The 25,132-nt window shown below is 40.9% G+C and overlaps 1 protein-coding gene across 3 annotated transcripts in view; it reads left to right on the top strand.

Moving 5' to 3' along the window:
* The window catches only part of LOC139444305 (regulator of G-protein signaling 7-like), a 148,008-nt gene that overhangs the window by 80,570 nt on the left and 42,306 nt on the right, over positions 1-25,132 (top strand). For all 3 annotated transcript variants that reach the window (XM_071225240.1, XM_071225239.1, XM_071225241.1), the window contains exon 3: positions 13,278-13,328. In XM_071225240.1, coding sequence (XP_071081341.1) covers positions 13,278-13,328 — 51 coding nt within the window. The remainder of the gene's footprint in view (positions 1-13,277; positions 13,329-25,132) is intronic.

The raw sequence follows: 25,132 nt of genomic DNA, 5'->3' as shown, positions 1-25,132 counted from the left end.
TGTCAGTCTGTATATTGGTCCAAGCTGGCAACAACAGCCTGTATATTGGACCTAGCTGACAATGTCAATCTGTATATTGGTCCAAGCTGGCAACAACAGCCTGTATATTGGACCTAGCTGACAATGTCAATCTGTATATTGGTACTAGCTGACAATGTCAGTCTGTATATTGGTCCAAGCTGGCAACAACAGCCTGTATATTGGACCTAGCTGACAATGTCAGTCTGTATATTGGTACTAGCTGGCAATGTCAGTCTGTATATTGGACCTAGCTGACAATGTCAGTCTGTATATTGGACCTAGCTGACAATGTCAGTCTGTATATTGGACCTAGCTGACAACAACAGCCTGTATATTGGTCCTAACTGACAATGTCAGTCTGTATATTGGACCTAGCTGACAATGTCAGTCTGTATATTGGACCTAGCTGACAATGTCAGTCTGTATATTGGACCTAGCTGACAATGTCAGTCTGTATATTGGACCTAGCTGACAATGTCAGTCTGTATATTGGACCTAGCTGACAACAACAGCCTGTATATTGGTCCTAACTGACAATGTCAGTCTGTATATTGGTCCTAGCTGGCAATGTCAGTCTGTATATTGGACCTAGCTGGCAATGTCAGTCTGTATATTGGACCTAGCTGGCAATGTCAGTCTGTATATTGGTCCTAGCTGGCAATGTCTGTCTGTATATTGGACCTAGCTGACTACAACAGTATGTATATTGGTCCTAGCTTGCATTGTCAGTTTGTATATTGGTCCTAGCTGGCAACAACAGTCTGTTTATTGGTCCTAGCTGGCAACAATGGTCTGTATATTGGTCCTAGCTGGCAACAATGGTCTGTATATTGGTCCTAGCTGGCAACAACAGTCTGTTTATTGGTCCTAGCTGGCAACAATGGTCTGTATATTGGTCCTAGCTGGCGACAGTCTGTATATTGGTCTTAGCTGGCAATGTCAGTCTGTATATTGGTCCTAGCTGGCGACAGTCTGTATATTGGTCCTAGCTGGCAATGTCAGTCTGTATATTGGTCCTAGCTGGCTGCAACAGTCTGTATATTGGTCCTAGCTGGCAATGTCAGCCTGTATATTGGTCCTAGCTGACAGCAACAACCTGTATATTGGTCCTAGCTGGCAACAACAACCTGTATATTGGTCCTAGCTGACAATGTCAGTCTGTATATTGGTCCTAGCTGACAACAACAACCTGTATATTGGTCCTAGCTGACAACAGCCTGTATATTGGTCCTAGCTGACAACAACAGCCTGTATATTGGTCCTTGCTGGCAATGTCAACCTGTATATTGGTCCTAGCCAGTAGATCTGCATATTTCCTCTACTGGAGCAGGCTCCCAATTTGAAACTGTTCCTGCAAGTATTGAGGTCAGTCTTCCGCTGCTGACCCCGCTTCCCAAACACCAGATCAGTGGAAGAGGACGCTTGTTTTTCCCACTTTGTGAGGATGGATGCCAGTTTCTGCATTTTTATGACAACACAGCGCCATTTTCTTACTCGTCCATCAAACTAGGGGATCGGAAGAAGGCAATCTTTAATTTTACCCACCATTTGTAGCACATCAACACGAGATCAATACCTGAATAGTGCTGTCAAATTCCAGGCTAGTTTTTACTCCTCAAGTGCAAAATTTCAATCCTCTTGCAAATTTGTAATAAGTCCATGATTTCACATATCAGCGATTTGCATGGGAGGTAGTGGTTGTCTCACGAAGAGATGAAACAACTCATTTTGATCTTGGTCTGTTCATTAGACATATTGTCAGTGATGGCCACATTGAAGTCTGACAGGGCATGTATGTTGAATACATGTATTGTTGTGTGTGCAGCTGGTGCCAACAAGGCCATTTGCTAACAAGGTCGCTGAAATGTCACAAGTTCATGAATACCATCGCATATTGTTGGAGTGTTATTCAACAATCATATATCAATGTTCTTGTCTGGGGAATGGGGATTTCTTTTCAAGAATCTTATGTTTGGAGAATATAGGATCAAGAATGAATTTTCCACTTAAGATAATATATACATTGGACGGTTTTAGTTGGGATTTCTTATGAAATTCCTGGATCTGTCTTTGATCGTTCAGTTAAGTTGGATAATTACCCTTTTTCGAACCATCATTTGCACTTTTTCTTTAATACATCATGGTGGTTTGAATAATGTCTCAGTTATATGTTGGCGTGTCAGCTTTATGTTTGAAGAAAGCCTAAAGTGATGCTTGATGTCATAGCAGGCCTCAAAGTTTAATTTTTTAACTAGTAGCCATATGGCTACAAGTACTTATATTTTTAGCTGGATGTAAAATCAACAAGACAAGCCAGAATATTAGGTAGCCAAAAACTTTTTAAATTATCTTTTATCAAATATCTATTATAATATGTATACAAATAATACAAGTCATAGCAATAGACTTGAAATTGTATATCAGTTGAAACTGTACTTGATTTTTGTTATATGTTATTTGTGACTCGGACAATGATGCAATTTATTTTACTAGATGACATAGGTATATCCTTTCTTATCCAGTGAGCATTGTCAACTAAAATAAAATAGTAAAACAATCTGCCATTAACAGATATAGGTCTTCGACAATGTGTTTTTAGATCGTAACTGAATATATTCAAAGTGATAAGACATTGAAAGCGAATACCGGTATTGTAAATGGTGTTACAGTTTCATTTTGCAATGAATATTTTTCCAGGTTCACTCTTTTGTTAAATTAGCAACAATTAAATAATTTATTTCCCACAAAAGTAACATGAAGAAATACCTCCGTTTTCAAAGCTTCGTATGAATAACACTTTCGTCGAAGACTGTCATATGACACACCGCTAGAAAGCTTGTTTTTTCATCTACACGGTTGTAACATGCTATTTTATTGGATAAAAATTGGTTTCTAATGACGCTTATCTGCTAATCTGCTACAAGGTTCGTGATTTGTCAAATTTGAGCATGTTACCTAAGGCAGCCAATCAAATTACCGCTATGGTACTGTCCGCATGTGTAATGAAATATAGATTTGATGAAAGATGTTTGTTAAATCTTGTCGTTGTTAACGTTTTTAGGCAGGAAATCGCGATCTATATTAAAAATATGGAACTTCATGGATGTATCATACTAGGTTATGAGCTGTGACAAAAAGTTTTCATGCATATATTTAACAGCATGTTCAGGCTGAGAAATCAAGGCGACGAAAGCCGAGTTGTCATTTGACTTTCACTACACGCAATTGCACGAAAAGATGGAAATGATAACTTAGATGTAAGTTTGACAACTTTTAGAAACATTTTTGATTGTTTTATTACTTTGTATAATATATTTAAAGATTGGCTTGAAACGTCTATATTTTGCTCTTCGACATGTTTGATGTAGACCCGATGTCGAAGTGTGTGTCCGAGAATTTTATTTTCAATAACATTGCAGGAAATAGTGGATATTTTTTTAATCTATCAATAAAAAATTATAAATTGAATAAGTATTTCAGACATTGTGAAATGTGATAGATTTAATAAATGAATGATATGACAGGTAGGTTCATGAAATTATAAATACTATTTTGACTTGACTACGGCTTGGCCGGTGTTCTGGCCGAGAAAGTGTTGAAAGAGTTTACGTAACTGAATCCCTCGTAATGGTAACTGAATCCCTCGTAATGCTGCATTGAGCAATGAGAATGTTAATGTGTCTATGTATGTGAAGCAATAGAATTTAGTCGCCACAAGATATTTTTCAAGGTAGCCATTTTGTGACCTCTGAATTTAGGTCAGACAAATTTAAATTTAGGTCGCATTGGCGACTGTTTTAGTCGCAACTTTGAGGCCTACATAGACATGTACCACTTTGGAGAAACGTACAATCATGGGTGCAGAACTTATGAATCTCGGGTTATAGGTAATGAGGGTGAATCTGGAATTCAAACCCATTATCAAAGGGTTCTGGCAGACTAAGCGATAAGACTCTGGATAGCACATTGTTTCATGGCATGTGCAGAGCTCCAGATAAGCTTTTGTTGTTGTGGGTATTTTACCCATGCATTTTAAAATCATTGGGTATCAGTAATTCTATCTGCGTATTCAAATTTCTGTCACCCACTAGTTTTTACACATGTGGGTATTTAAGTTAAATATTCAAAAACACTATTCATCTAGTCCCTGCAAACTGGTGTCGTGTGGGTTCGAGAGCTTTATAGGACTCAAAAATACCACGATACTCCCACAAGAAAGTGTGATGGCAAATGATCGTGATGTGACTGTCATCGTGGAGTTTGGCAAGGTTGACGGAATGCCCGTTTATAATTTCAAAATAAATTGCTGATTTGCTAATCGAATACGCAGGGTTACTTCACAATATTTTGATGATACGCACAAATTTTATTTTTGTAGCGTATCTGTAATGTTCGTTGCGTATTTGATACGCTTGGATTATATTTTACTGTGTATTTCTGCATTTCTAATGCGTATTTCACGCAGAAACGCAGGTTATCTGGAGCTCTGCATGTGTGTTGTCGGTTTGGTCAGTATCCATAACAACCAGTTTTAATTACATATTCGAAATATTGAGCACAAAGTTTGCATAAAAGTTTCCAAAGTATCCATTGAAAGATTTTAGTTTGCCCTTCTTTAAATCTTCTGCATCGGATGTTGCAGCATACCTTGCATCTTGGAGATTTGCCACCTCCTAATAGGTACAATGTGCTGGTGGTTGTCAAGCTACAATGTGCTGGTGGTTGTCAAGCTACAATGTGCTGGTGGTTGTCAAGCTTCAATGTGCTGGTGGTTGTCAAGCTACAATGTGCTGGTGGTTGTCAAGCTACAATGTGCTGGTGGTTGTCAAGCTACAATGTGCTGGTGGTTGTCAAGCTACAATGTGCTGGTGGTTGTCAAGCTTCAATGAGTTGGTGGTTGTCAAGCTTCAATGAGTTGGTGGTTGTCAAGCTTCAATGAGTTGGTGGTTGTCAAGCTTCAATGAGGTGGTGGTTGTTAAGCTACAATGCACTGGTGGTTGTCAAGCTTCAATGAGTTGGTGGTTGTCAAGCTTCAATGAGTTGGTGGTTGTCAAGCTTCAATGCGCTGGTGGTTGTCAAGCTTCAATGAGTTGGTGGTTGTCAAGCTTCAATGAGTTGGTGGTTGTTAAGCTACAATGCACTGGTGGTTGTCAAGCTTCAATGAGCTGGTAGTTGTCAAGTTACAATGCACTGGTGGTTGTCAAGCTTCATTGAGTTGGTGGTTGTCAAGCTATAATGCACTGGTGGTTGTCAAGCGTCAATGAGTTGGTGGTTGTCAAGCTACAATGCGCTGGTGGTTGTCAAGCTTCAATGAGTTGATGGATGTTAAGCTACAATGCACTGGTGGTTGTCAAGCTACAATAAGTTGGTGGTTGTCAAACTTCAATGAGTTGGTGGTTGTTAAGCTACAATGAACGGTGGTGGTTGTCAAGCTACCATGAACGGTGGTGGTTGTCAAGCTACCATGAACGGTGGTGGTTGTCAAGCTACCATGAACGGTGGTGGTTGTCAAGCTACCATGAAGGGTGGTGATTGTCAAGCTACCATGAAGGGTGGTGGTTGTCAAGCTACCATGAAGGGTGGTGATTGTCAAGCTACCATGAACGGTGGTGGTTGTCAAGCTACCATGAAGGGTGGTGATTGTCAAGCTACCATGAAGGGTGGTGATTGTCAAGCTACCATGAAGGGTGGTGGTTGTCAAGCTGCCATGAAGGGTGGTGGTTGTCAAGCTACCATGAAGGGTGGTGATTGTCAAGCTACCATGAACGGTGGTGATTGTCAAGCTGCCATGAAGGGTGGTGATTGTCAAGCTACCATGAAGGGTGGTGATTGTCAAGCTACCATGAAGGGTGGTGATTGTCAAGCTGCCATGAAGGGTGGTGATTGTCAAGCTACCATGAAGGGTGGTGATTGTCAAGCTACCATGAAGGGTGGTGATTGTCAAGCTGCCATGAAGGGTGGTGGTTGTCAAGCTACCATGAAGGGTGGTGGTTGTCAAGCTACCATGAAGGGTGGTGGTTGTCAAGCTACCATGAAGGGTGGTGGTTGTCAAGCTACCATGAAGGGTGGTGGTTGTCAAGCTACCATGAAGGGTGGTGGTTGTCAAGCTACCATGAAGGGTGGTGGTTGTCAAGCTACAATAATGATGGTGGTTGTCAAGCTATAACGAAGGTTGTCAAGCTACTCAGGAGAATGGTGCTTGTCAAGCTACAGTGATTGGCAGTGGTTGGTCCCCCACTCCACTCACAATGCACCAGGAATGTCCCCAAAGTCCCGATTCACATTGCTCGGCAGGGCTCCATGGAATTATTTCTTAATTAGCTCTCTTCCCTTGTTATTGATCAGCAATGAAGAATCCCAACTGAACAATACAACTGTGGCTAATTGTTTCTCCAAAAAAGTCTTATGCTAGTCATTTCAAAGCTGGAATCTTGTGAATGATATTGATGAGAATGGAGCTCTGCTTCTGTTGCCGATCCCCATGCAAGCAACCTCCATTGCCATCAGGTAATCAGTGAGCTCGCTATGCAAGATGTGGGTGATCTGGAGGTCTCTGTGGAGCGACGGCCTGGAGGACTGTATTGTTTAGGCATTTGTTTAGCATGATGGGCAGGCTATTTGCATAATGAGGACAGATTGGACTTTAATAGCCTATTGGCAATTGCTTGGCGATATATTTTAGAGAGAGCTCTATGGCCCTCCTTCTATTGTCCGTGCTTTAGATTAATAATATTTTGTAACTGCTATTGATTATGCTGCATCCATCTGTTTACAAAATAGGATTTCTTGATCCCAAAATTTTGTGTTGAAAATTCAGAGGTACCTTGTTATGAAAGAATAATATTCTGTATGTGCTATTATTGCAGAAGTTACGCCTATATGGGATTATTTGCCAGACCTGAACTATGCTATTGTCTGGTTGGATCATAATAAACATGAATTGTATTTTGCTGCCAGACAAATGGTAATTAATTTTGCTAATCCCCAAAGCTAATGAAGAAGTATTGGCTTCAGGGTAAAAGTCATATTTTATGTTGTGTCGGGAATTAGTTTTATCAGAACTTTTGATTGACATTCTATGGAGTAAAGACAACAGCAAATTGCATAGTCAGCATGACATAGTTGTCTTAAGTCAGTTGCTCCTTGTATATAAGGAAGTACATTAAGACCAGTCAGAGATACACATGTGTGTCACCTTTCACACATTTTAGATGAGGCTTGCCCTTTGGCAACAAAAATCAGTCGCAAGCAAATCCACATGACTCTCAGGGTTATTTTCCTTCAAACAGCTTTTTCCTTCACTTTCACTAGTTTTACTTCCATTTTAGGAGTGAATTTACAGTAACCAGTGCAGAGAGACCATAGAACCAGCTCTGTTATGTTTTGTTACTACAGTATGTTAGAAAAATGGTAAAAAGTCATTTTTTAGCCCTATGATTATCACAAGTCTGTTGAAACCAGATCAGGACTTACCATAGGTGGTCCAAAGAAGGGGTCCAGGGTATCGACCACCCCACTCCCTCTTTTGAAAACCAAATTTAGTATGTTGTAGGCGGTAAAATTGAGGATTTTGATATTTGGGACCCCTCCCTTTTAAAAAGGCTGGATCTGCCCTTGTTTACTCTTTGCAAAGAGTTATGTAAGTGGACGTTTTTCCGCATTGTCCATGCCTTCATGTCTTCAGGGGACTGAATCTATCTATCTCAGATGAAGGAAATCCCTGAATTCAGTTGTTGGCTGTAAAGGATGATGTTGGTGTTCCAGCTTCATGGCACTGGACATTGGGTCAGGACTCTTCCCTTGACATCCAGGCCATGATACCTTACTATTGGGCAGCATCCACAGCACCTTGTCCAGCCCATGATACCTTACTATTGGGCAGCATCCACAGCAGCTTGTCCAGGCCCTGATACCTTACTATTGGGCAGCAGCTTCAGCACCATGTCCAGACCATGATACCTTACTATTAGGCAGCAGCCACAGCACCTTGTCCAGCCCATGATACCTTACTATTGGGCAGCAGCATTAGCACCTTGTCCAGACCATGATACCTTACTATTGGGCAGCAGCCACAGCACCTTGTCCAGCCCATGATACCTTACTATTGGGCAGCAGCCACAGCACCTTCTCCAGACCATGATACCTTACTATTGGGCAGCAGCCACAGCACCTTGTCCAGCCCATGATACCTTACTATTGGGCAGCAGCATTAGCACCTTGTCCAGACCATGATACCTTACTATTGGGCAGCAGCCGCAGCACCTTGTCCAGACCATGATACCTTACTATTAGGCAGCTGCCACAGCACCTTGTCCAGCCCATGATACCTTACTTTTGGGCAGCAGCATTAGCACCTTGTCCAGACCATGATACCTTACTATTAGGCAGCTGCCACAGCACCTTGTCCAGACCATGATACCTTACTATTGGGCAGCAGCCACAGCACCTTGTCCAGACCATGATACCTTACTATTGGGCAGCAGCCACAGCACCTTGTCCAGCCCATGATACCTTACTATTGGGCAGCAGCCACAGCACCTTCTCCAGACCATGATACCTTACTATTGGGCAGCAGCCACAGCACCTTGTCCAGCCCATGATACCTTACTATTGGGCAGCAGCATTAGCACCTTGTCCAGACCATGATACCTTACTATTGGGCAGCAGCCACAGCACCTTGTCCAGACCATGATACCTTACTATTAGGCAGCTGCCACAGCACCTTGTCCAGCCCATGATACCTTACTTTTGGGCAGCAGCATTAGCACCTTGTCCAGACCATGATACCTTACTATTGGGCAGCTGCCACAGCACCTTGTCCAGACCATGATACCTTACTATTGGGCAGCAGCCACAGCACCTTGTCCAGCCCATGATACCTTACTATTGGGCAGCAGCATTAGCACCATGTCCAGACCATGATACCTTACTATTGGGCAGCAGCCACAGCACCTTGTCCAGCCCATGATACCTTACTATTGGGCAGCAGCCACAGCACCTTGTCCAGACCATGATACCTTACTATTAGGCAGCAGCCACAGCACCTTGTCCAGCCCATGATACCTTACTTTTGGGCAGCAGAATTAGCACCTTGTCCAGACCATGATACCTTACTATTGGGCAGCTGCCACAGCACCTTGTCCAGCCCATGATACCTTACTTTTGGGCAGCAGCATTAGCACCTTGTCCTTACTATTGGGCAGCTGCCACAGCACCTTGTCCAGCCCATGAGACCTTACTTTTGGGCATCAGCTTTCTGCACCTTGTCCAGACCATGATACCTTACTATTGGGCAGCAGCCACAGCACCTTCTCCAGACCATGATACCTTACTATTGGGCAGCAGCTTCAGCACCTTGTCCAGCCCATGATACCTTACTATTAGGCAGCAGCCACAGCACCTTGTCCAGCTTATGATACCTTACTATTGGGCAGCAGCCACAGCACCTTGTCCAGACCATGATACCTTACTATTGGGCAGCAGCCACAGCACCTTCTCCAGACCATGATACCTTACTATTGGGCAGCAGCTTCAGCACCTTGTCCAGCCCATGATACCTTACTATTAGGCAGCAGCCACAGCACCTTGTCCAGCCCATGATACCTTACTATTGGGCAGCAGCCACAGCACCTTGTCCAGACCATGATACCTTACTATTAGGCAGCAGCTTCAGCACCTTGTCCAGCCCATGATACCTTACTTTTGGTGAGCAGCTTCAGCATCTTGCCCAGACCAGCCTTAGCACCATTTGGTGATGGAGAGAGATGCTCTGTATCAGGAACTTACTGTGTCACATATACACCACTGGTGTCGGTCCACAGCGGAGGGCAATGACAGAACTTGGTATATTGCCAAACATGTACATAAGGCTGAGTTCTTCAAGAGTTTGGGAACACCATAACAAATTACAAGAGTAAGGAAAGTTTGGCAATTTGGACAGAAAGTAATCCGGAAATCTTGTTTCAAGGCCTGCATTATTGTTGCATTATTGTCTGGATTTACTGTCATACTGGAGACATGAATATTTAATGCCTTTGCCCTTGAGTATTGCTGATTAGGATTGGGTCATGTTGGATCAAGTAGTGGAGGACCTACTGAAGTTCATGTTACAGCATCAATTGCGTTTCATTTTTTGTCCTGTTTGTGGAGGTTCATCATTCTGGAGACCTAGTTTGGAAGGAACTAATGACCTCAGAACTGAAATCCTGGGCTGAGAAAGATCCTGGTAGAAGCTGTGTGTTCACCAAGTGCAGACATAAGCTTCATGCTAGGGGCCTTCAAGGGATATTCCAGGGAAAAGTAAAAAGTGTCAGGAACAGATTTATCATTAGTTCAATAGTAAAAAAAGTAGGTTAGGAATTAAGTTGGTTATTTTTATATACTCTTCTGTTGATTGATTATGTGTTTGGAAATTTTGACACAACATGCGATTTGGATGGAATTTCATAAACTCACTCGGGAATTTAAAAAAAGACATCAGCATGACAGATACATTTTGGTAATATTCTGTATAGAAGTGATGGAAATGAAGGTATCTTATTTTCCCTATTTTGATAACATGTGCGTTATGGTTCATGTCTAAGGTAACACTATAAATACTGACTTGTTTGTCATACCCTACCTGGCATATACAGAACTTAGAAGGTAAAACCTATGATTGTGAGTTTGAATTCTAGTTCATTTCTATTATATTTCTAAGTTTGTCAGTGTCATACCTGTGTTTCCCCCAAGTGTTTCCAAACTATTCTATGCTCTGGGTTAGATAATATGGACTAGTCATACTACACAACCATTCTATATGTTTTGATATCTTATCTTAACCATGAGATATGTTTTGTTTGGACTTCCTACACAAGTGTTCTATGTACTGGGTGAGATAATGTGGACTGGTCATCCTACACAAGTGTTCTATGTACTGGGTTAGATAATGTGGACTGGCCATCCTACACAAGTGTTCTATGTACTGGGTGAGATAATGTGGACTGGTCATCCTACACCAGTCTTCCATGTACTGGGTTAGATAATGTGGACTGGCCATCCTACACAAGTGTTCTATGTACTGGGTGAGATAATGTGGACTGGCCATCCTACACAAGTGTTCTATGAATTATATACTGAACAAAACAAGTTAGAGAAGTTTTTGAAAGTGTTTGATCAGTCTTCAGGACAATAATTATTACACATAATAGTCCTGATCTGTAACCTTTTCTATTTAGAAAAAATTGATTCTTAAATGAGTGGGCAAGTGGTCAAAAGCACCATGCTATCAAGTGCCAGGTGCTGAGAATGTATCCCTCTAGTGACTTGGTTGTTATTCAGCCTTTGGACCAACAATGTTTCAAGGTCTTTACAGTGTTGTCACTACCCCTAGTGTACAGTACATACACCCTGTGCACTCAAAAGAACCCACTCGTCTGATGGTAGACGACCAGATGGTGGAAAAACGAATATGTACATACACCAGAAACACAAGCATTTACAAGTGTGGTGTCACCCTGGGCAAGTGACTAAGTTCAAATGTGCCTCTGTTCACCCAGCAGGGAATGGATCCTCGATATGTGAGGTGGATGTAAAAACCTTCTCATGATCCTGGGTAGCTTGGGTTGTATACTCCCGAGGGAGTTGAGAATGATAACTGGAATGCAAACGGATCCACAGGTCGGGGAACAAATAAAAACCGCATTTGAGCAGATGCTAGTACCTGGATACCTGCGGTATATAAATGTTAGAGCTGTTACGATTCGAACCGTATCCATTCATGAATCGAATTCATTATTTGTTGCCATTAGAATCGAATATTCATGAATATGCAATCATGTGCATTCACATACCCTGTACCTAAAAATATCCATAAGGACATATCATATGCATAGATTTCTTCAAAGATAACACTCTTATAATATTTAATTTGACAGTATTGTGGTCACTGGTCATTGTTGCATTTGAGCAGATACTAGTACCTGGATAAGTGCAATATATAAATGTATAATATATTAATGATTAACAAACCATGTCAAATAATTTATGTTGTTATTGTTTCCCTGAATATAACAAATAATACATCAGCTGCAGACTTGTTATTGTATTTGTGAATTAATATTCGTATTCATGATATAAATCATATGGTGTATTCGTTGCAGCCCTAATAAATGTATAGTTTAAAAATATATAAAAAAAGATGCACACTTTGAACTTAATGTAAAAGTTGTTATTTGATATATTTTTTTAAAATGCACAAGAATGGCTGGAGATGTCAGCAGGGGATGTCTAATTGACCAGCATGTCATCCGTTCAAGACGTTCAGTGCAAAATGTACAGAAGACAGAGAAATGGGGTGTTTTGGCTGTGCCACTCATCACTCTTAAAGATGTGGGGCTGTCAGGTAGCCTAGTGGGTAAAGCGTTCACTCGTCACGCCGAAGACCCGGGTTCGATTCCCGACATGGTTACAATGTGTGATTCCCCTTTTCTGGTTTCCCCCCGCCGTGAAATTGCTGGAATATTGCTGAAATGGCGTAAAACCATACTCACTCATTGCTCAAAGATGTGTGAGTGTGCCCTTGGTAGTTTATGTTTGCATGAATCAGTTATTGTGATAGAAATAAGTAACTGCCAAAAGAAAGTATGCACTTGAAAATTGGATTTGACCGAAAAATTACAAATAATATCAAAACATTAGAAGGCTTAAAAAAACATTTGCCATAACACTGCAAACTTAGGTCCAAAACACAGCCATGATACCTGGATCAGACACATCACCATTGAACAACCATTTCTTGTTTGTTTAATTTTTAGTCACCATCAAACATGGCCGGATGCTCGTTGTAAGAGGCGACTAACTGGATACGGTGACCAGGCTCACAGGTCACTGTATCCCAATTGCGTGGATCAATGCTCATGATGTCAATCACTGGATTGTCACGTCCTCACTCCATTATTTGCAGATGGCGTCATATAGCTGGAAAAGTGTTGAGTGCGGCATTAAACAACAAACAAACAAACCAAACTTTCTTAGCCAAGTAATTTCTGTATTAATGTGTATAAATTAGTTTTAGTGACATTGTTTTAGGTGCAGGGCATGTTTTATTTTTTAGTGCAAAATGTATGGATAATGTATATAAGATTATTACAATATCTCACAGAGGAAGGGAGCCGAGGGGAGACAGTTTCCCAGACCACCCTGAGGATGTACATATGATGATTCTAGTTATTATTATGTCCATATAGGAATTCACAATGCCTTCGTCTTGTTTCCAGGTCAGGATCTGGTCAGCTGGATGATGAGGAACCTGGATGTGGAGGACCAAGGTGAGATGCCATTTTGAATTTTCAGTAATCGATATGACCTTGTAAGAATCGGCCTCTTCTTTAGAGGGGGCATGGGTGGCCCAGTCGTCTAAGGCGCCGCAGTTCACTGTGGGTTCAAATCCCGGTTCACCCCTTTTATGTTTCTAGGTTTGTCAGCACCATACCTGTGCTCGTGGGTTTCACCGAAGCGGTAAACGTCTGAGACCTGAATCACTTCAGGCTTTCCTCCCACATTAAGCTGACACGCCGTGATATGACTGGAATACTGTTAAAAGCGGCATTAAACCAAACTCACTCACTCATTAAGAGTCCTCTGTTCTATGACTGTATCCATTAGTGTAGGTCTTTGTCAGTATCTTGATGTAATGTTTAGAATTGTTACTATGGTGACCAAATAATCCCTTTTGACAATGCATTGCCATTGCAGAAAAATCCAAAATGTAATGAATGATACAGAAAATCTTTGTTTGTTTAGTTCTGTACATGCTGTATTTCGAACGATGTTACCTCTCATTCAGATGATCTCACAGGTGACATTGAGGGAAGGCAGCCATCTTGAAATTTATTCATTTGTGTTGCTTGGTTGCACAACAAAAGTGCATCATTTGGATATGAGTTCAAACATCTTGGAAGTTGCATGCAAATATTTCCTCGGTTGCAACAAAATTTATGACAAGAGCGGAAGATTATGTGCGTATTTGTGGTCTTAATTATCAGAAACAAATGAGGCTGTGGTTAGCGGTAACTTTGTATTTCACACCCTGTCAGCCACACAGCTCCTTCCGAGCTGGCTGATTGGGCCATGAGATGATCGACCTATTTGATGAGGTTTTGATGGACCTGTACAGAGATTGAGATTTGGGGTGATAGATGGTCCACCTACATGTGTCTAGCGTCCAACCCCAAGGGGTCAACCAGACCAGCGTGTGGCATATCTGTTCCACTGTTTATTGTGTGTGTGATGTCCTGCTCTTGGAAACATGATTGTCTGTGAGGAAAGTTTTGATTTTGTGTGTTGTTAATTGGCTTTGCTTATCTTGGCAATTAATTAATTCTGGGATGACATTTTTTTTTATTGACTTTATTTCTTTCTGACTGTGTTCTTTTGTATAATTATCCCCCCGGCATATAATGGGGGGGTTTATAGCTATGGGCATGTCCGTCCATCCGTCTGTCTGTCTGAATCGTTTCCGGAGCAGAACTCGAAAATTGTTAAATATTTCTTCATCAAACTTTGCATTTATATCACTTAAGTGGTGAAATTGTGCCTTTTGCTATTTTGGAATTTTTCCAATTTTTTTATTTTCATGAAAGCATGCTGGACTTTGTGAGTGATGTTTGTTTCCGGAGCAAAACTCCGAAACTGTTAAAAATTTCTTCATCAAACTTTGCATTTATATCACTCAAGTGGTGAAGTTGTGCCTTTTGCTAATTAGGAATTTTAGAAATTTATATTTTTTATGTTTCCATTGCAACAAGTTGGTCTTGGTTCTATAAGGGTGGTGTTCGTTTCCAGAGCATAACTCAAAACCCATTCAAAACTTTCTAACAAAATTTTGCATGGAAATTAAATGATAATAATAATGAGAGCCCCAGCATTCTTTTACCTGTAAAGATCCAGGTTAGAATTAGTCCCCAGCTACCAATACTTGTCATAACAGGCCACTTACAGTCAGACTCATGGACAGGGTTGAAACATGTTATTGTATCCCAATTGTGTTGATCCATTATGATGGTGCCAGTCACTGGATAGCTTGGTCTGGAGCTGATTATTTACAGACCGCCGTCATAAGGCGTAAAACAGCAAACAATGAATAAATCCACCATGTTTTATGCATTCACTTCACTAATAACATATGCTCTACATACTTCAACTCAAAAGTTTCAGGTTTTCTTGACATGAACATTTGGCTAAAGCCTAAAACCACTGGGCAGGATTTCCTCTTAGTGCTGTGAGAAGGTCAGAAATTGTTAGTTCATATAACTAGCAGTGTTGGTCTGGGACAACTGTTCTTGCCATTTACCGTTTCCAAAATCATGAACGTTGGGTACGTATCTGTAAATATAAGTGACAAAACCCTTTCCATGTTCACAAGAAACGGTTCCAGCTATATCATGAACATGTGTTTATGAATCACTATCAAATAGTGATGATACCAGGTTTTGCAAAATGTTGAATGTATCCAGTCCACTGGTGGCACTCATCACAAACACATGCAAAGTCAAGTCAAGTGTCCACCTGAAAAAAACCCCAAGATAATATATGGTACATATGGAATTGCATCCAATTCTAACCAATTCTCATAAAACAAACATAAACTCAGTGACTTGCTTGAGAGGGCAGTGTCTCCTCCAACTCTGGGACTTGCTTGACAGAAGCACCATCTCTTCCAACTGACTGACATGCTTGAGAGAAACACCGTCTCCTCCAACTGTGTGACTTGCTTGACAGAAGCACTGTCTCCTACAACTCTGTGACTTGCTTGAGAGAGGCAGTGTCTCCTCCCAACTCTGTGACTTGCTTGATAGAGGCAGTGTCTCCTCCAACTCTGTGACTTGCTTGATAGAGGCAGTGTCTCCACCAACTCTGTGACTTGCTTGAGAGGAGCACCATCTCCTCCAACTCTGTGACTTGCTTGAGAGAAACACTGTCTCCTCCAACTCTGTGACTTGCTTGAGAGAAATACCATCTCCTCCAACTGAGTGACATGCTTGAGAGAAACACCGTCTCCTCCAACTCTGTGACTTGCTTGACAGAAGCACTGTCTCCTCCAACTCTGTGACTTGCTTGAGAGAGGCAGTGTCTCCTCCCAACTCTGTGACTTGTTTGAAACACCATCTCCTCCAACTGAGTGACATGCTTGAGAGAAACACCATCTCCTCCAACCGTGTGACTTGCTTGACAGAAGCACTGTCTCCTCCAACTCTGTGACTTGTTTGAGAGAGGCAGTGTCTCCTCCAAAGCCTGTGACTTGCTTGAGAGGGGCAGTGTCTCCTCCAGCTCTATGACTTGCTTGAGAGGAGCACCATCTCCTCCAACTCTGTGACTTGCTTGAGAGAGGCAGTGTCTCCTCCAGCTCTGTGACTTGCTTGACAGAAGCAACGTCTCCTCCAACTCTGTGACTTGCTTGAGAGAGGCAGTGTCTCCTCCAGCTCTGTGACTTGCTTGAGAGAAACACCGTCTCCTCCAACTCTGTGACTTGCTTGAGAGGAGCACCATCTCCTCCAACTCTGTGACTTGCTTGAGAGAGGCAGTGTCTCCTCCCAACTCTGTGACTTGCTTGAGAGAAGCACCGTCTCCTCCAACTCTGACTTGCTTGAGAGAGGCAGTGTCTCCTCCAGCTCTGTGACTTGCTTGACAGAAGCACCGTCTCCTCCAACTCTGACTTGCTTGAGAGAGGCAGTGTTTCCTCCAACTCTGTGACTTGCTTGACAGAAGCACCGTCTCCTCCAACTCTGTGACTTGCTTGAGAGGGGCAGTGTCTTCTCCAACTCTGTGACTTGCTTGAGAGAAGCAATGTCTCCTCCAACTCTGTGACTTGCTTGAGAGAAGCACCATCTCCTCCAACTCTGTGACTTGCTTGAGAGAAACACCATCTCCAACTCTGTGACTTGCTTGACAGAAGCACCATCTCCTCCAACTATGTGACTTGCTTGAGAGCAACACCATCCCTTCCTAATCTGTGACTTGCTTGAGAGAAACACCATCTTCCTAATCTGTGACTTGCTTGAGAGAAACACCATCTCTTCCTAATCTGTGACTTGCTTGAGAGAAGCAGTGTCTGTTCTCCAGTTTAATGGTGATTTCTATCCTGATTTTCACATTTGCCTTTAATTCACATCAAAGTACGTTGCCTAGATACGCTTGTGTTGAAATCTGACTTGACTAGACAAAAACTGCTTCCCCCACAACCGTTTGTTGTGCAACAATAGAAGGTCTCAGCTAATTTCACAACTACTTCCAATGTCTAATTTTACTCAGCTTGCATTTTTGTAATTCAATCATTTCATGAAAATGAATATTGGTTCAATATTTTACTGTAGAGAGATAGCGGGAGGAATGTTCAAGGCAGAAAGTTGCTGGAATAGGTTGTGTGGCATATAGTCTTCAGTCCAACTTGACCTTGTTAGTTTCACAACCTTTAGAAGCAATTGGATATAAATTTGCATTGCCATCTGCAGCCTTTGGAAGATTAGCTAACTGATTTTATTCTAAATTTAGATGTCTCTCAAAAAGATCTTGGTTAGAATTTTAAGGTTTTAAGTAGTTTTAGTCTTTAACACATTTGATTACAACTGATCAATTCATACAACTAGTTATCCTCGTGGGGGTTAATTCGATCATTTAAAAAAATGATTTTCTGTACATTTTTTCACCACCAGCAAATCACTGTCTTGCTATACTAGACAAGCCAACTGTGCACCAGGGATCATGATAGTCATTTTAAAGTTGTGCTTATTAATTCTTCTTTATTCTGTATCGATATCGTTTAACAGGTTTTTACTAATCTGCATAACAGATTTAAAAAGTTATATTTCATTATGAACATTTTGGCTACGTCAGTCTGTTTCTGAATAATGCATTTGCAATTTTCATCATGAAGAGATATTTTCAACTAAAATGTAAAATCATCTGTACACAATATCTGCAGTATTATCCATCTTCCTGATTGAATTGGAGTGAGTATGGTTTTACGCCGCTTTAAGCAATATCACAGCGGGGGACACCAGAATCATAGCATCATTGGATCATAGCATATCTAGGTACCTTGGCCACCAGGGCCCCTAGTAGTTATAAAATTAAAGAGTTGTAGCACCTGTTTTGCTGGGTTGACTTAGTGGATGTGAAATGTAGTTGGAGGATTGCAGTTCTTCATTCTCATTAAAGTCAGATCAGAATTGATACCCACCATGCATTCGAGTCTGACATTCACAGATCTAAGTCTACATGTGCCACAGAAAAGAGACCCACCATGCATTCGAGTCTGACATTCACAGATCTAAGTCTACATGTGCCACAGTATTGAGACCCACCATGCATTCGAGTCTGACATTCACAGATCTAAGTCTACATGTGCCACAGTATAGAGACCTGTCGTACATACTATAGAGACCCGCTATGCATACTATAGAGACCTGCCATGCATACTATAGAGACCCGCCATGCATACTATAGAGACCTGCCATGCATACTATAGAGACCCGCCATACATACTATAGAGACCCACCATGCATACTATAGAGACCTGCCATGCATACTATAGAGACCTGCCATACATACTATAGAGACCCGCCATGCATACTATAGAGACCTGCCATGCATACTATAGAGACCCGCCATGCATACTATAGAGACCCACCATGCATACTATAGAGACCTGCCATGCATACTATAGAGACCCGCCATGCATACTATAGAGACCTGCCATACATACTATAGAGACCCGCTATGCATACTATAGAGACCTGCCATGCATACTATAGAGACCCGCCATGCATACTATAGAGACCCGCCATGCATACTATAGAGACCCGCCATGCATACTATGGAGACCCACCATGCATACTATAAAGACCTGCCATGCATACTATAGAGACCTGCCATGCATACTATAGAGACCTGCCATACATACTATAGAGACCCGCCATGCATACTATAGAGACCCACCATGCATACTATAGAGACCCGCCATGCATAATATAGAGACTTGCCATGCATACTATAGAGACCCGCCATGCATACTATAGAGACCCACCATGCATACTATAGAGACCTGCCATACATACTATAGAGACCCGCCATGCATATAAGTGTGACATACACAGGTCTGTGTCTACATGTGCCACGGTAGAGAGAGGCATTGTTTTGGATCCAGGGAATAAGATTACCTTGTGTATTTTCTTGTAAACTAAGCTGGAAATAGCAATAAGCTGTACACACGTTTTCTTGGAATTTATCGGTGATTAATTTAAAGGATTGGGGTGAAATTGTATTTGAAACTTCTTCTTTTTTCAAGAATAAAATGTTCCAATGTCTTTTTATTTTAGTTGCAGCTTTTACTAAATATATTTAAAATAATACTAACCCTAAGCGTAGCACTTTGGTGCAGCTGATCGTTATTGCAGGGTATTTTTTTCACATAGAACAATTTGACCAGTCACCATTGAGGCTCCTGCGCACGTGATCATGAGAATAACATGACATAGAATCCTCAAACTACAATAAATATGACTTTTAACGAGTCAAAGTATGGCATTTATGATATATGTGGTTGCTGACCGTGGTTGCTGTTAATAACGAACGGTGAGTTGTGCGATCTTAAGATCCCTTCACACACGATTTCACCGAAATAAATTTAAACAATATTAATAGGAATTAAATTAATGAAATAAGTTACAAACATAACACCAGATATACAATGAACACTTGAACTGCTCACGGTAATGTTTTTGTGTTGGGGGAAAGAAAACATCCAAACTCACTATGGCGTGTGTAATGCACCCCCTTCTACACAACAGTGGGTTTTTTTTAGAAAAAAAAGTGTGCACTGTACTCAAGAAAACACAGAACCCATTTTATGAAACAAGTGAATAATTCTGGCATCTGCTGAGCGAAAGTGAGTCAGATACCAGAACTATTCACTCGTTTCATAAAATGGGAATTACATGGGAGTGAGTTTAGTATTCTATACTACTCAAAAGAAGTTAAGGATCACCCGATTCTTTCATAATGGTAAAGTTAAACTGTCATGACATGAGAGATTAACTATAGTAATATGAAAGAATCAGGTGATGCTTAACTTCTTTTGAGTAGTATATATGACATACACAGATGTAAGCCCTACATGTGCCCCCTAGTGGACATTGATTAGCACAACATTTACGTATCTGCCATGCTCAAGTGTAAGAAACATTACTGTGTGAAGATGGTGGACTCTTGCTCCAAGACATTGGTTCAATTTAACAGAAAGTACTCTACTCTTAAGAACATATTGTTATTCAATAATGAAAATGGGCTTCTCCAAGAGCACGCTTTGCCACTTGTGGTGTGGCGGTAAATTTGATTACCTTTTACCATTTAAATAACTCCAAGCATTATTTGATGATTTTAGAAAGGTCTTCAGGTACTAAAACCAGATAGAAAGTCGCTACCGATACATTTCGGTGTGTTCGAAAATTTGACAAAGCAGTTCAGTTTCATGTATTATAAAGAACAGATAACAGTTTGTCATTGAGAATAACACTACGGTATATTAATTAGAATACACAATATAATTATGACTGTTAATCTGATAGAAGCTAGCGCTGTTCAATATGGTGATCATGTGTATCTGGAAATAGATCGTCATAATTGAGGGCTATTTTTTATCAGCCATGTAATTTCTGGCTGCCATTGATTTCATGGGTTTAAGTGATGTCTGTGGTCCACTCTAATTTGTATGTTTATTCATTACGGAGAGGGAAGCAAGTCATTAGACTAGAGCTGGGCCACCATGCTTCAACTTGAAGTTAGGTATTGCCTTCGTCCTTATTAAAACTTGCACGAGGCCATGACTGTGTGTGCACGAACCAGTCTCTGCACAAACAAATCATGTTCATCATGATAGTGGTGCTTGTAAATTGCTGATTTAATGGGACCCGAAAATGCATGTATCTTTCTTGTGATTACATACAAGCTAAAGAATTCAAATTCTGAATAAACAAGCTCAGAAAAAAATTAATTTCTGAAAGATTTATGAAAGAAGGTCTGGCTTAATGTTTTTTATTAGAATGGTTTAGGGTTTTGTTGGTTTTATTTTATAAACAGTTGGAGGAAATGAGCATATAGCATTAAATCCAAAAGGTTTATGAAAATATATCTTGCTACAGGTTTAAAAATTTGGATTGGTTTAAGATTATTATATACTGAACCACAAAAGAAATGTCACCCCACGTAACATTGCATGAAAGGTTGACATTTAAATATCTGGGTAATTTTTGTCAAAGTTTCTAAAATTTAACATTATCTTGTCCGGAAAAATTAAATTTGATGATGAAAAAACAAAGCAGATGAATTAAACCGATCGCCCAAACGCATCACTTCAACAGCCATGGTAACCCGATGCACGTGAGTTCCGTGCAAATTGAAATGCACATGCATTCCCGCATTTCTTGCACTATAAAAATCCACCCAGATCAGATAACATTCATTCGTTATTGAATTGCTACCACATGTCAATATTGACAAGAAATCAGCGACACCAAGCCCTTGGATGATTGCAAGCTGGACCAACCGCCCGGCTAGTAACCAATGCATTTCAAGTCTATGTAAGGACCATATACAGGCTCCAACAACGGCACCACACCACCAACACTACAGATGACTGACCACATAGTGGAAGACCAAGGGTCAACACCCGACGTCAGGATTGTCAGATTGTGCGACAGCATCTTCAAGATCACTTTGTTACTGCTGCGGAAGCTGCTCGATAGATCATGGGGACACACCAGTGTGGACACATAAGTCTGGACACCGTGTGTCGATGATTGAGGAGCAGACACCTCCACTGTCACAGGCCACACCAGGTCATCACCGGGACTGTCTACAGTGAGCAACACAGCACCAGCAGTGGAGAGGAGTCCTCTTGTAAGACGACAGCCGTTACTGTATCTCAACAGCAGATGGCAGAGAGAGAGTCTGGCAACGCCGTGGGGAACGTTATTTGGATGCTTGTGTTATTGAGAGAGACTCGAGGGCTGGTCCGAGAATCATGGTGTGGGGTGGAATTGCTCTTGGTCTTGCACAGAGGTGGGCCCTGTGGTCTTCCAGAACACCTGTCCTGGTAGAGGCAATGGTGTCACAGCAGCTCGGTACATTGATCAAGTTTTGCAACCAAACGCCATACCTCATTTGGCACGTCGCCTCAACCAGGAGTTCCAGCATGATAATGCCCGTGCCCACACTGCAAGAGCAACAAGAGATTTCCTCCAGCAGAATGGCATCAGAACCATGCAGTGCCCTGCCCTCAGTCCCAATTTAAATCCCATTGTTCACCTGAGGGACGAGATTCAAAGACGGCTAAATGACGTCCGACCAAGGCCGACAACTGCAGCTAAACTGCGTCAGGCGTTCTTCAGAGTGTGGGCTCAAGTGCCTATGGCCTTCATCAACCGCCTCATCCATTCCATGTATCGATGTTGCACGGCAGTCATCAATGCACATGGTGGACACATGAGATACTGACTTGTGATGCCATTTTCTCAGAGACTAGTGTTGTGTTTCACTTAAAGAATATTTGACACTTTAATTCCAATCTTGATGATCAGTTTTGCCAAATTTCATCTTTTTAATATATCTCAAAGTATGTTTACATTGTTTGGACAAATAAGATTTATCATATATCTATCCATGGTGACATTTCTTTTGCAGGTCAGTATAGTTTTGTTTGATATGGATTCATACTTTGATCTATGTTCAGAGTGAAAACAATACTCTCCACAAGAGAGATGACTTCAACTATCCAATAGTCAACTTTCCCTTTGTCAAGCAATATTTTTGCAGCTCCATCCCTTGGTGTGTACATTTCACAACTTTTGAGGTACATTCGAGCATCATCTTGCTCCAAAGATTTCAAAGAGCGTCATACAACTCTTGCTCAAAAGTTGTTTGATCAGGGTTACAGCATTCAAGGCCTCAGTGAAGCTGGCAAAACGTTTAATGGTAGACATGTGGAGGACATTTCAAAAAGGAAAGCGGGCGGTCGGGTAGCCTTGTGGTTAAAGCGTTCCCCCGTCACGCTGAAGACCCGGGTTCGATTCCCGACATGGGTACAATGTGTGAAGCCCATTTCTGGTGTCCCCTGCCGTGATATTGCTTGAATATTGCTAAAAAAGCGGCGTAAAACCATACTCACTCACTCACTCAAAAGGAAAGCATCAGCGACAAAAATGATGTCCAGTGCAATTTCCTTCTGCTCACTTTTTCCCAATCACCTGGTATCATCACTGTTTGATAGTGAATCATAAACACATGCTTATGATGTAGTCGGAATCGTACAATCAACTTTGTAATTAGCAGAAATTTCTATTGATTATGGAAATGGTTTTATTTACCATTAAGACAAACAAGCTTATGTAAATAAACAAGTTTCAGCATAGTCCTCCTTTAATGCAGAATGAACGTGGGGTAAAAGTGCACGTTTATACTATTTCCCTATAGCGTATTGTCAAGAAATCCAGTCCCATGGAGCCTCAAGTGTAAAGAAATAAATCAATACCAGTGTTCCTCAAATAGCATAATGTCTTCTGTGTTTGAAGACTGTTAGAAGATTGTTTTATGTATTTCAAAGGAAATGGAATTAGCTAAATGGCAGCAGTGATCTGCTTGTTTGGAAAAAAAACGTTATGTAGAGTAAGTATACAGGGAAATAGTTCTTGGGTCTTCATTTGATGGCAAGCAGTAAATGAGTGCATGATGAATGGAAGCATTAATCACCATAATTAGCACTGTAACTATGAGACTCAGACTTTTTGTGTGCATATATTTTATGTTTTACTATTTCTTTCAACAAAATTTGTGAGATGTAAAAACTTTGAAGGAAAAATATTCTTTGGCGTTCAGTTCATATTTTTCTCAGAATCAATTCTTATTTCTCATATATTAACCTGGTGGAGAATTGGAGGTTTTGCTGATTTGTTAATTTTATGAATTTTGATTTTTGTTGTTCCCATGGAAACAGGTGTGATTTAGAACCTGGATAGGGTTGTCTAGATGTTTCTGGAATGAATCTCAGAACTGTATATCTCTTTACACATGTTAGATCTTTCTGAAAAGTTTCAAGTTTGATTGCCATCATTGCTTCCAGGGTCCGGACAGACATGAAGAAGCCTTGAACTTTGATGATGGCCTTAAGATGTCCATGATATTGCCTTTAGAAGGCCTTGAACACCTGTTAAATATTGTAAAAACTTTAAGGAAAGCGATTTGTTTACCAGCTATTCACAGTCAGTATTCACTCTCTATTGAAGTGTTCTGCTGTTTCAGGGAAAACCTAATTTGCCAAAATTATTGAAAAGGCCTAAAGTGTATCCCATTTTCCTTGGTATAGGGCGGCAAGGGTATTGAAATGTTTAATTTAGATGGCCTTGAGTCAGGTGAAGGGAGCTTTGAAAAGGCCTCAATTTTGGTCCTGAACATCTGTATGAAGATGCTCCAGATAAGCTTTTGGTGTTGTGGGTATTTTACCCATGCATTTTAAAATCATTGGGTATCAGTAATTCTATCTTGGTATTCAAATTTCTGTTACCAACTAGTTTTTACACATGTGGGTATTTAAGTTAAATATTTAAAAACACTATTCATCTAGTCCCTGCAAACTGGTGTCGTGTGGGTTCGAGAGCTTTATAGGACTCAAAAATACCGCGATACTTCCACAAGAAAGTGTAATGGTAAATGATCGTGATGTAACTGTCATCGTGGAGTTTTGCAAGGTTGACGGAATGCCCATTTATAATTTTAAAATAACTTACTGATTTGCTAATCAAATATGCAGGGTTACTTCACATTATTTTGATGATACGCACAAGTTTTATTTTTGTAGCTTATCTGTAATGTTCGTTGCGTATTTGATACGCTTGGATTCTATTTTACTGTGTATTTTTGCATTTCTGATTCGTATTTTACACAGATACGCAGCTTATCTGGAGCTCTGAAGGTATATCTGAAAGTTGTGCTTGCTCTCATCCTTCATTGTATGTTGTGTCTCCATCCTTTTGTGAGGTATACCCTTAACCCATCTCTAACCTAAGATTCTCTCAGGAGCTTA

This window comes from Haliotis cracherodii, unplaced genomic scaffold (genome assembly GCF_022045235.1).
Source record: "Haliotis cracherodii isolate W230 unplaced genomic scaffold, xgHalCrac1.p SCAF_5, whole genome shotgun sequence".
Lineage (NCBI taxonomy): Eukaryota > Metazoa > Mollusca > Gastropoda > Lepetellida > Haliotidae > Haliotis > Haliotis cracherodii.
Note: the sequence above shows the minus strand (reverse complement) of the source record. Positions and strands in the feature narration are given on the sequence as shown.